Source organism: Sphaerodactylus townsendi, linkage group LG02 (genome assembly GCF_021028975.2).
Source record: "Sphaerodactylus townsendi isolate TG3544 linkage group LG02, MPM_Stown_v2.3, whole genome shotgun sequence".
NCBI classification, from domain to species: domain Eukaryota; kingdom Metazoa; phylum Chordata; class Lepidosauria; order Squamata; family Sphaerodactylidae; genus Sphaerodactylus; species Sphaerodactylus townsendi.
This window is the reverse complement of record NC_059426.1, coordinates 89,292,389-89,304,735: the sequence shown is the minus strand read 5'-3', so window position 1 is coordinate 89,304,735 and position 12,347 is coordinate 89,292,389. Positions and strand designations below refer to the sequence as shown.

At 42.2% G+C, this 12,347-nt stretch overlaps 1 protein-coding gene across 4 annotated transcripts in view; it reads left to right on the top strand.

Annotated features, from left to right (window-relative positions):
• SBF2 (SET binding factor 2) overlaps positions 1–8,467 on the top strand; it is a 271,896-nt gene extending 263,429 nt beyond the window's left edge. For all 4 annotated transcript variants that reach the window (XM_048486741.1, XM_048486740.1, XM_048486739.1 and 1 more), the window contains 4 exons: positions 2,576–2,769; positions 4,271–4,358; positions 4,611–4,742; positions 6,770–8,467. In XM_048486741.1, coding sequence (XP_048342698.1) covers positions 2,576–2,769; positions 4,271–4,358; positions 4,611–4,742; positions 6,770–6,868 — 513 coding nt within the window. In that variant the 3' untranslated portion in view covers positions 6,869–8,467. The remainder of the gene's footprint in view (positions 1–2,575; positions 2,770–4,270; positions 4,359–4,610; positions 4,743–6,769) is intronic.
• Positions 8,468–12,347: the final 3,880 nt, after the last annotated feature.

Here is a 12,347-nt window from a genome sequence, read left to right as displayed (position 1 = left end):
GTTCCCCACAAGTCCTTGCGGGTCTCCTGCTTGTTCTACTGTCCATAGCTAAAACCCTGTCCAATTTTCTCAGTGCATCAGTAGCATTTCTCCTGGGCCTGAAATATAGTCCATGTTCCATGAGTTACTTTCCTATTCATATCTTTGCAACAAGGCCAAATGGAGGGGGGCAGCTGCTCCAAGCACAAGGAAAAGGTCAAGGCTAAGGGGGATGCTGCTTGGGGCCCCTGCCTAGCCAGGTCCCAGTGCACCAGGCATGTCACTGGCCCTGTTTTTGAGAGGAGGTGGAGGGAAGAGAAGAGAAGAGAAGGAGATTCTGGTTTCCTTTTTAGAATTAATTCATTTCATGCTGGGTCTTCTTTTCCTGATGCCTTCTGCTTTTCCTAGTATTGTTGTCTTTCTCATCTTTTCCACTGAGTCTTGTCTTTTCATGATATGGCCAAAGTCAATAGCTTCAGCTTGGTCGTTCTTAGCTGCTAGAAAGGATTCAGTTTGATGTGATCTTTGTGTGCATTATGTACAGTCAAGTATCTTCCAGTTTATGTCAACCCTATGAACTAACCACCTCCAAAATATCCTGTCATTAACAGCTTCACTTACGTCTTGTAAATGGAAGGGGGGGGGGCAGAGTGCAAGGTTTTCTTGATGAAGTCAATCTGTCTTGTGTTGGGTCTTCCTCTTTGCCTTGGGCGCCTGCCAGAGGCCTTCTCTCTCCCCCCACCCATCCCAAAAGGCCAGCTGGGTCATTGAGGGCCCAGCAGAGGCCTTCCATCCCCCACCCACCCACCCCAAAGGCCAGCTGGACCCGCAGAGACCCGGCAAAGGCCTGCCCTCCCACCCCTTGCTATTTCCCACACCCCTTGCCACCCTCTGCCACTCCTAGCCATCTGCAGCAGAATTTCCTGGGCAGAGTATCACCCTATTTGGGGGAAATGTGTCTGTCTGGGAGTGCCTGAAAAGCAGAAATGGTTAAGGAAATTATGATATTTTATTGTGGAAAGTTAAACATTCACTTTACATATATATTTCTATTCAGCTGTGGTCAGGACATAAGCATGGGGCCATGAGAGAAGATAAGTTCATTTTACTTGGGAGGTGGGGTTTCTGGCCTGGGCTGCAAGTATATCATTTTAAAATTTCTAAAACATTGGTTCATTGGATGAATGGCATGGAGTCAGGCTGAACTGCAAGCTTGTATTGGCCCCTGGGAAATTATTGTAATATTACAGTACAGTGGAGGCCAGTTTCTCTGGATCTCAGTAGAATTTATGCTCAAATGCATTGTTATTAATATGAAAATTGTTGATATTGTATTTTATATGACAAATTACAGTTATGAAGTAGCAATGAAAATAATTTTATGGTTGGGGGTCACCACAACATGAGGAACTGTATTAAAGGGTCCCGGCATTAGGAAGGTTGAGAACCACAGCTTTAAGTCCATGCCGAAGGGGGTGGATTTAAAAGGAGAATCTGGGGAAATTTGGGAGGGTGCTTGCTGCCAGGCATGCAATTGTTAAGCTAGCAGTACCAAAATTTCAGAGTATCTTTAGGAGACTCTCCTGATGATACCACCCGGGTTTGGTGAAGTTTGGTACTGGGGGTCCAAAGTTATGGACCCTCAAAGGCGTAGCCCCCATCTCCTATTAGCTCCCTTTGGAAACAATGGGGGATGGGGCACCCCCTTTGGGAGTCCATAACTTTGGACCCCCTGAACCAAACCTCACCTAACTTCAGGAGAGTCTCCTGAAAAATCCCTGAAATGTTGGTGCTGCTAGCCTAAAAGCCGCGCCCCCTGCAGGCCGAAAACTGAAAAACACTAAAAAATAGAAAAAACACACAAACGAACCTGAAATTTTTGCACCCTCCACTAGGGGGTGCCCGGGGACATAGGGTACTTCGTGTCCCCTAGGCAAATATGTCACTGCTAAGAAGTCTGTATATCTGTGTGTTTTTGCCAAAAGTGGTTTTTAATGGTCATTGCTATTCTAGTTTAAACAGCAAGTAGTCCTAGTTTATGGGCCCCTTCTGCACAGGCCATTTTGTGCGGCCGGTAAAAACAGCGGTATGGGGAAGATGTTCGCACCACTGCCGCTGCTAGAGCACGGCAGCGGCAGCGAATACCCCGACACCGGCGTTTTCTTGACTCGCTCATTGAGTGAGTCTTTTGGAAAACACTGCCTTCCACCCAGTGCCAAGCAAATGGCACAAGGTGGAAGGAGGCGTTTTCCCCGCACTACTTTTTTCTGCCTCTTACCTCCTCTTGGCTGCCGTCACTCTACAGAAGCCAAGGGACACGCCTCCTGGTCTCCGTCCCTGGAGGCGTCGCCATGGCCATGGAGGCGAGTCCCCTGGCCTCTGCTGAATGACAGCAGCTGAGAGGAGGTAAAAGTGGGGGAAAGCGGCAGGTCCCATGCGAAGAACAACATGCGAATGGCCCTGGGGAGTGCACCGGCTTCAAGTATGCTGGTGCACCCCCGCTTGCAAGGCCCGTGCAGAAAGAGCCAGAAAGTGGCTGCTTGGCTCCTTTCCTACCCCTCCTAAATGTCTTAAAATTTTAACTTACCCTTTAAAGCATCGGAGACAACCTTCTGGCTCTTCAGCAATAATGTCTGCCAATCTGCATTCCTATCAGAAGAGGTCTTTGCTGCATCTACCCGACAGTGGATTCGGTGAAGAACAAAACATCAACACTTCACCCTCCAATGGTGTGGAAAGAAGAGTAACTACACTGTACAATCAATTCACAGCAAAAAATGATGAAAATAGGTAATTTGAATATATATAGATTTATTGCTTTCAGGCAGAAAATGAACTGATATTACTTTTGTAGTCTAATATTTCAAACTGCAGTTTGTCAAGTATAAGACAAGTGATGAGGTTAGTGAGACATTATATCTAGTAAAACAGGGTCTGGCTTCTGTGTTTTTCTTCTGCTGTATTTGGGATAAATGTAGGACTCAAGAGGAGCCTTTCCCTATGGATGTTTGCTGACTTCTTACATTTTCGAATAAAAAGATAGCTTTATTTTCATTTTGAACTTAATCGATAACCTTGTTCATTTGGTGAGATGCTATTGTATGAAATCACGGCTTCAGCTAAAGTGTGATTGAGGAAATAGAGATGATACCCTCCGGGGAGGGCGGTTTATAAACATAATAATAATAATAATAATAATAATAATAATAATAATAATAATAATAATAATAATAATAATAATAATAATAATAATAATAATAATAATAATAATAATAATAATAATAATAATACCAAACATTCATATACACAAACACATTGGGTTGGTTCTAGCAGTATATTTCAGCTAATTGAAGGGTAGATTTTCATGGATTCCCCCTTCCACTGCACACCTCAAGTTTGACCCTTATGGGGGTCCCTTGTCTCCTAGGAGCAGCATTCCCAGAACTTCTCTTTAGTCATTGAAAATTACTGCTGGATGTAACCCAATCCAAACCACTCTCATCACAGCAAATATAGTACATGAATAGGGCATTTTGTATTCATGAATCACATTACCTCTAACTTACTGACTATGCAAGTAATTTATTGTCGAAGGCTTTCACGGCCGGAATCACTGCAGTGCTGTGTGGTTTCCGGGCTGCATGGCCGTGTTCTAGCAGCATTCTCTCCTGATGTTTTGCCTGCATCTGTGGCTGGCATCTTCAGAGGATCTGATAGTAGGAAAGCAAGTGGAGTACATATACCTGTTGGAGTATCCAGGGTGGGGGGAAAGAACCATTATCTGTTAATAAGTTAAGGATGCAATTAGCAAACTAGATTTACATGTGTTGAAAGGGGTCTTCATTGTTACTCACATGCTAATGGAGAGAATGCTGCTAGCCCGGAAACCACACAGCACCCCTATGTGAGTAATTGATTAGAACACGTACAATGGTCAGTAAGAAAATGACTACTGTGTTAACTAGAGGAAATAGCAATAAGGCAAAAATTGATTATTCCGTTCTTAATGAAATAATTAGTGGGGGGGAGGTAAAGTTTCCCCTTCAGTCGTATCTGACCCTGGGGTACCACTGCAAGCAGTGATTTTATGGGCAAGCCTCTTTTGCGGGGTAGTTTGCCATTGCTTTCCCCAATTAGGAAAATGTACAAGTAAATTTCAATGTGTATTTAATGCTAATCTTTGCAGCTATGCAAAGTGCGTATAACTAAAGATATGAATAGTCACCAATGTAAACAGCCTTTTTATATTACTCAGCACTCAATCCATACTATATATTTCTCTTACTTCCAGGTCATTTGAAGGTACACTTTACAAAAGAGGAGCTTTGTTAAAAGGCTGGAAACCTCGCTGGTTTGTACTGGATGTTACCAAACATCAGGTGAAAATATATAGTGTAAATACTGTAGTGTTATGTACATAACCTTTTAAATAACAAAGAACTGGTTCAGCAGAAGAATGAGTGGTGATTATGAGAAATAGAAAAGATGTACAGTGCAAAAAGGTCTTTATATAAAAATAGGTTTTATAAAAACCTTAAGGGGAATAAAAGCTATAATAATTAAGTGGCAGCTTCTAAAACTTTATATTTGTTGTTGCTCTTCATAACTTGTTAAATATTTTTCTTTTCTAGCTAAGATATTACGATTCTGTGGAAGATGCATGCTGTAAAGGGCATATTGACCTTGCAGAAGTAGAAACTGTAATTCCAGCATCACCAACAATTGGTGCTCCAAAGCATGCCAGTGACAAAGCATTCTTTGATGTAAATATACTTACCTATTTTCTTCAATACAGACTTTAGATTGCATCATACTAAAACAAAAGAATTTCCATCCCCACTCCCCTCCACACATATACAGCCACTTGGTTTTGAAATGTATTACTTTTCTGGCCTTGCTCTTCAACAGAGCAAGCATGAGTTTTAAAAAATCTGATAAAGCACTAGAGCAGGGGTCTGCAACCTGTGGCTCTGGAGCCGCATGCGGCTCTTTCGTCCTTGTACTGCGGCTCCGCGTGGCTGGTTAGCGGCCAAAAAGGCAAGGGATCGGGGGTGGGGGACAACAAGGGGAGCCTTCCTTCCTTCCCTTCAGCCCTCACAGGAGGCTCCGGGCCTCATCCCCACCTTTCCTTCTCCTCCTCTCCCTCTGGAGAGCCGAAGGCTTCAGATCCAGTGGGGAGGGGGATACCTGTGAGTCCCGCCACAGTTTCAACAAGGAGAAAAACAACAAACCAGGAGCGCTTCTGCTGCCGCCTCCCCCCAAGATCCGAACAGTGACTGACAGCTCAAGCCCTGCCTCCTATTTGCCTTCCTTGCCCTCCATTGGTCCCTAACGCACAAGGGCCCTCCTGCTTTTTAGTCTTTCTATCAGAAACACTGATGTTATTCTCGCACCACTTCTGTGGAAACAGAGACACGACGACGTGGGGCTTTCTGCTGCCTGGAAAGGGACTTTTAAAATTGGAACTACAAGTACCAGAATACACAGAGGTGATAGTGAGGAGAATTAGAAAATAGGGGCAGGGGAATAGAGCAAGGGGGAAGATGTACTTACTACATTTTATCCTTGAATACGCTTCTATCAGATTCAGAGTTATGTAAGTCCCTCAACATATTAATTTTTAAATCATGTCAAAGTGTAAGAGAGAAATTACCAAAAGTTTCCCTAACTCCCCAAGATGAAAATTATATGTAGAAGGAAAATAGGACTACACAAGACAACCCCCAACATAATATAGGCATATTTGTGGTACCCTTGTTATGATCCTGCTCCTCAGAATTGAACTCACAAGTGCACACTGAGGCCATTTCCGCACCGCAACGGTGCTGGGGTGCATCGGCATAAACAATGCTGACGCACCCCCCTCCCGGGACCATTTGCATGGATGGTCCCGGGAGGGCAGCAGGCGGCAGCACAGCCTTCGCACAGGCTGTGCCATCGCCAAACGCCTACCTCGTCTCCTGGCTTCCAGCTTGTCGCAGAAGCCAGGGGACACGCCCCCATAGCCTGGAGCGACAGCTCTGGAGTCGCAGGCCATGGGGGCGTGTCCCCTGGCCTCTGCGACAAGCCAGAAGCCAGGAGACAAGGTAGGCATTCGGGAAGGGGGGGATGGCATCTTCCAGCTGCTGCCGTTCACACGGCAGCGGTTGGGAGCCGCTGTTTTCAAAATACCTCGCTCAGGGAGCGAGGTTCGGAAACAGCGGCTTCGTGCTGCTCAGGGGTTGCGAGGCCGCCGCTGCTGCAATGCGGCAGCGGCAGCTGTGTGAACCCCTCCCCAGGGATGCTGTTTTTAGCGTCCCTGGGACGCTGTATTCCGCCTATGCGGAAACAGCCTGAAATTCTTGTATCACTCATTGTAAGTGCAAGGTTTAAGTGTGTGTACGTGCATGGGTCCTCTGCTCCCACCTTCCCAAATTTTACATATTAGATTGGCTTTATAGGCCTTTGCTTTTTAATTTTTAAAATTTGATGTACCCATGGAATTTAGGATTGCCAATCCTTAATATGTACTTCTTTCAAGTGGCCAGATAGAAATCCTTTAAAGTGTGTAGTAGATGAATTTGTGTTTGGCTTCGGCTCCTTCATGCATGCCTATGACATGTATGGATTTCACTTTCCTGCATTACAAACTGTCATTGAAAGGAATATGAGAGATGAACAATACTTTAGAGAGCGATTAACAATAAATCCCTAGGCTGTATGAAGCATGAATTGGCCCCAACACTCTCTGAAGTAAGCATCTAAACTATTATGCGACATCATTTTTACATCTTTAATTTTTGTGTTACAGCTGAAGACAAGCAAGCGTGTATATAATTTTTGTGCCCAAGATGCACCCAGTGCCCAGCAATGGATGGACAGAATACAGAACTGCATTTCAGATGCATAATACGGAATCTCCTGGCACTGCCAGCTACGTGAAGGAAATGTTCTCAAAATATGCGAGAAAGTAACATTTGATTGTTGGTGGGGGACCCTTTTGCAGATCAAGCAGCCTTATATTTCAGCCATAAAAGCTTAGAATATCATCTTTAAGCATTTAATGTGTATTGTGACTTTTACTCCAGGTTGGAGAACACTCAGAATAAATAACCACTTTGCCTGAAAAACAGTATGGTATTAAGCTGGCTGACTGGCAGCATTGCACTGGGATATTTTTCTTTCATCACAGGGTGAATACCTTTTCCATATTTTTTATTTACTACTTGGTTTTCCTCTAAAGGAAATTATTGAGGAAAAAAATGGTTATTTAAAAATTTGGTAGCCATTACTTAGAGAACAGTATTTCAAGTTACAAGCCAAATAAGTTTGAAACCCAGTAATTATAAAATAGGGACAGAAGTTTAAAGGTGCTTAAATTTTACATCAAAAACATTTCAAGGATTATTTCTTCTCTGCCAATTGCTTTGGGGTCTTTTCATCTCTAGAGATATCTTTCATGGTTGCTGTTAGTTTTTGTTTTGAATTCCCTTTGCAGAACAACAATGGAAATAAAATTGTCTGAATGAAGAAGTAACTTTTTTACAAAAACAGATCTAGGTAGAAGAAAAAGTTTAAGAAGAATAAAAATTTTATATTAACTTATGTGCTGTTCTGCACATTGTAAAATGAAATAACACAATGATAAATGCACTAAACAAAACAAACACTTGCACTGAAACCCTTGATAGCAGACATTTTGAAGGACTGATATATTTATAGCAAAATGCTTGCTTGATAAACAGCAAATGCAGATGGTGAATATGTACATAATTTGGGTTAATATGTGTTATTTGATACTTTAAAAACATTTTTGCACATGAACTGGAAGAATGTTTTTAGATTTTTTTTACATTTGCTAACATTGTTTTTCATCATCTTAAAAATTTTGAGGGATTGTGTTTTTTACAGTCCAAATAAATGCAAGTTTGACTTGCTACATCTTGTGATGACTGAGTGTCGGGTCTCTAGATAGCTAAAACTTCAATTTTTTTAAACTTTCAAATACTAATATGTGAACTATCAGATTAATTTGTTAAAGTTTGTATATATAAGTCAATATTTTCTAGTGTTTAGTCATGTTGTTTGTAACTATTGAACTAACCAAACTGACTTATTTTGTAGGCTTTCAGTTACTAAAGTTGTTTACCTCTTTTAAAACCACCATTTTGTCTGTCTTTTTTTGAGTACATAGTTAATACAGATTCTACATTGTACACAGAATAGGAAATGTATCTGTTTTTAATATGAATTTTGAAAAAGGAATGAAGAATTTTTCTAGCATTTTCCGCAGATAAACTACCACCTGTGAAAAATGGTGTTTGCACATTCATGTATTTGCTTTGTATATGAAGTACTTTTATATGTACTTTGTAAAATAAACATATTGTTTGTTCTATGTTTGTCTGAAAATGTTATATAAATTGATGTAACTAGACAATTGGAATTATTTTATGTATGTTACATGGCTAGTGTATTCTAACCAATATGTAATAAAGATGCTTCTTAAGAAAAATCCCTTTTTTTAACAGAATACCAGCAAATATTTTAAGAACCTAAGAAAAACCTTGCTGGATCAGATCAAGGCCCATCAAGTCCAGCAGTCTGTTCACACAGTGACCAGCCAGGCACTTTTAGGGAAAAAGACGACTGCAAAGCAGCATCCTGTCTGTGTTCCACAGCACCTAATATGATAGGCCTGCTCCTCTGATACTAGAGAGAATGCATACTGGAGAGTAGTCATTTTGACTAGTAGCCAGGAATCGTTTTGTCTTCCATGAACATGCCCACTTCCCTGTTAAAGCTTCCCAAGTTGGTGGCCATCACCACACACTGGGGCAGGGAGTTCCACGATTTAGCTGTGTGTTGTATAAGGAAATACTTCCTTTGTCCATGTTGAATTTCCCCCCATTCAGCTTCAGCAAATGATTCTGTGTTCTAGTATTATGAGAGAGGGAGAAAAGATTCTCCCGGCCCACTCTCTCCACACCATGCATAATGTCATAGTCCTCTATCATGTCTCGCCTTACCTGCTTTTTTCCGAATCAAACAGCCCTAAACGGTTTTTCCGAAGCTGAACAGTTTTTTACCACTCCTCACAGAGCAGTTGCTCTAGCGCCCTGATCATTTTGGTTGCTTTTTTCTGCACCTTCTTAAACTCTGCAATATCTTTTTTAAGTGTAGTGACAAGAACAGTACACAGTATTCCGAGTATGGTCTCACCATAGATTTGTATAAGGGCAGTATGATAGCAGCAGTTTTATTCTCTGCCTGGCCATGGTCTGCTAGTTTTTGTTCCTGGCATTTCCCCAGCATCTATGGCTGGCATCTTCAGAGGTATGTCACATTCAGTGAAATGTGTTTCCTATTCACAGAATGGGGTGACTGTATGGTGGGGTATATATTTTGTCCCCCTCGCAGGGAAATGAGACATATTTGCATATGCCTATGTAGATTTTATTTATTGCTGCATTTGTTGTTGATTTGCACCTGCAGGTCTGACTGGTAAAGTTAAGTTTCTGTTTAATTTTATGTTAAATGAATACACATCCTAATATGGCTGAAAGAGACAAATTCAACAGAAGCTGGTTAGTTCATCCTTATCATTACTGAAACAGCCACAGGTAACATATTTCTATCAATATCCTAGAGAAAGGTGGTTGGTTATGTTTTTCCTCACATGGTACATACTCACAAAACCAGGAAAAAATTACATGCCAACAGAGATTTTAGTGTTCATAGGGCAAAACTTGCAAACCTTAAGCCCATCATAAAATGAGTCTTTTGAGGGCCACAGTGGCCAACCACTAATTGGCCTAGGTGACTGCCTAGGATGTCAGAGGATGGAGTAGCACCAGGGGCACCAAAAGCAGACAGCCCCAGGGTGTTCCTGTGGCTCACTGCTCCCTTGACTGCTGAAGCCGACGTAGCCGGAGAAAGTGGGAGGAATTGTATCCAAAATGGGAAGTGATATGAGCTGCTGAAGAACAGCACCCCCTGGGGTCAACCTGCCCAGCTGGTTATCCTCTGGGAGTGGGGGGCTGGGCCAGTCTGTCTAGGGTGTGAAAAGCCCTTGGATCAGCCATGCAGAAATCCATTTTTTGCATGCAGCAATTCCTGAGGATAATTATCTGAAAGAGCTGTGTGAGTTGTTACTCCACAAAGTAAGAGACAGAAAAGTGAAAGACCACAAAAGTTAAGCATTTGTAAGGGTAAGATAATAGCAAGGTTGAAAACAAAAATGAGGTGGAAAGTGAGGAACAAAATAAGGGCTGCCTTAAAAGAGTGTTGACAGAGAACATTAAGGATAATTTCTGCCGTAGAGATGGTACAAATTAGGAATATTAAACAAGCAAGGTTACTTGCCACAAAAATCAAAACAGATGGGGAAAACTGTATGCTTGAGCGTTCTCCATGGACAGCTTCATGTATGCATGATGACATTATCAGCTGTTTTGTGAGATTATATGCATGATATCCAGGCAAGTTGTCTTTTCATTTTTAATTCCAGCGTCCTTTAGGATCTGCCCAAGTCACTGCAGCAGCCAGCACTTCTTAGTATATGTGTGCAATCATTCAAATATTTTGGCTGTTTATGAGCAACAAGAGGTCACTTCAGAGAGTTTGAAGTGCTGAGGTGGATTTTTAGGAATCCTCATTCATGCCGAGAATAACTATCACACCTTCTACCTGGCCTACTGCCTACATGAAGCTTATTTCTTCCACACATTTGGCACCCACACGAGCCAAAGTCTAGTTTTGTCACTGCATTCTTAAGCAGCAAGATAATAATGGGTGTTTTCCACCTTTGGTTGACTTGATTCTTAATATAGCATCCAAATGAGAACATTGCAGATTATTAGATTCCTTTTTTAAAAACTGGCAATGCCTAACAGTGAAGTACAATATAATATTTACCTAATCATTAGTCCCTGCTCTCACTGGATGAACTTCAGCCATTTTTACCTTTGTCCTAGTTGAATCCTCTTTACATTCTTTGCATTCTTTTCCTTAGTTTAAATAATGCTGTAAAATCCACAAAAGCCTTATTTATGTGGCTAGCAAGGAGGACTGCCAAAGAATTCTTGATAATCCAATATGGTTCATATTAAGCCAATATAATGCACAGAAGACAGATGAACTGCATTCAGACATCATGACAAGCTGCAACTGAATTCTAATAGGACACGAACACAGTTTGCTGCTGTGTTTAAGCATATTCCTTGCTCCTCTCACTTTCCCTTCCTTTAAGGATTAAAGATTTTAATTGAACACTGACTTGATCTCCAGATTCAGGTGCCTTGTTGAGCTGGAACTTATTTACTCCTTGAAGTCTGGGATCTGAAATGGTTTGATCACAATTTAAAATATAAGCTTATGTGCAGTAAAGCAATTTGAGATGCTTGGATGCCATTAACAATAGAGGCAGAAGAAGGTGATTCTAATTGATACACACACACACACACACACTCCCCATCATTGTATCACCATGTTCTGTGGTGCAGTTTGGGAGAAACAGGAGTCTGCTTGGGGAAGACCTGCTCTGCCAACTCCTGATAGCTTGTCCATTAAAGTCTAGCCAACATGTGATCCCTTATGATTTTTTTAAGTTCATAAAATGGGGCCAACCAGGACTAGGAGCTAGATTTCTACAAGAGTTCTTATTTGAGGTACAAGGGAAGTGATGAAATCTCAAAAGTAACAAAATAATACTATTCTCCTACTGATATGAAATACTTAATAATGATTACATCCAGTCTTGCCAAATCTGGAGGTTTTGAGTGATACACATACATGTGCATTTCTGAAAGGGCTTGTGTTCTGTGAGAGCCTAAGCAGTAATTAGCCACTACTTAGCATTTCTGAGAATTTTATTTATTTTAATTTCCCTCTCTATGCTATAGCCAAGGCAATCTTATCCAGACAGGGGGGGAAAGCTTTATGTACTTTTAAACCCTATATGAATCCTAAGGAATCGAATGTCCTAACAACAAACCCTCCACCAATGGAGGAGCAGGACTCAGAAAGTTCTCACATTCAATTCCCCCCTGCCTGCAGAGCAGTGGCATCTTGGTATCACTGCTCTGAGGGCCCTCAGAAGCACTCCCACTTCCCCTCACCCCCAACACCAGCCTGGGCCCGCAGACCACCTACATTGTGGGCCTAGCAAAGCATTCCCACCTCCCATCCAACACCCAAGGCCCAGACTGGGGCCACAAAGCAGCCACTCTGTGACCCAGCAAACTCCTCCCACCTCCCCACCCAAGCCCAAAACCCCATACCAGGCTGAGAGAAAAGCTGCTCCATGGCTGGGCAAACCCCTCCCGCCTCCCCACCCAACAGGGGCATAATGCCCATTGGGCAAAGTGGGCAGTTGCCCAGGGCATCCC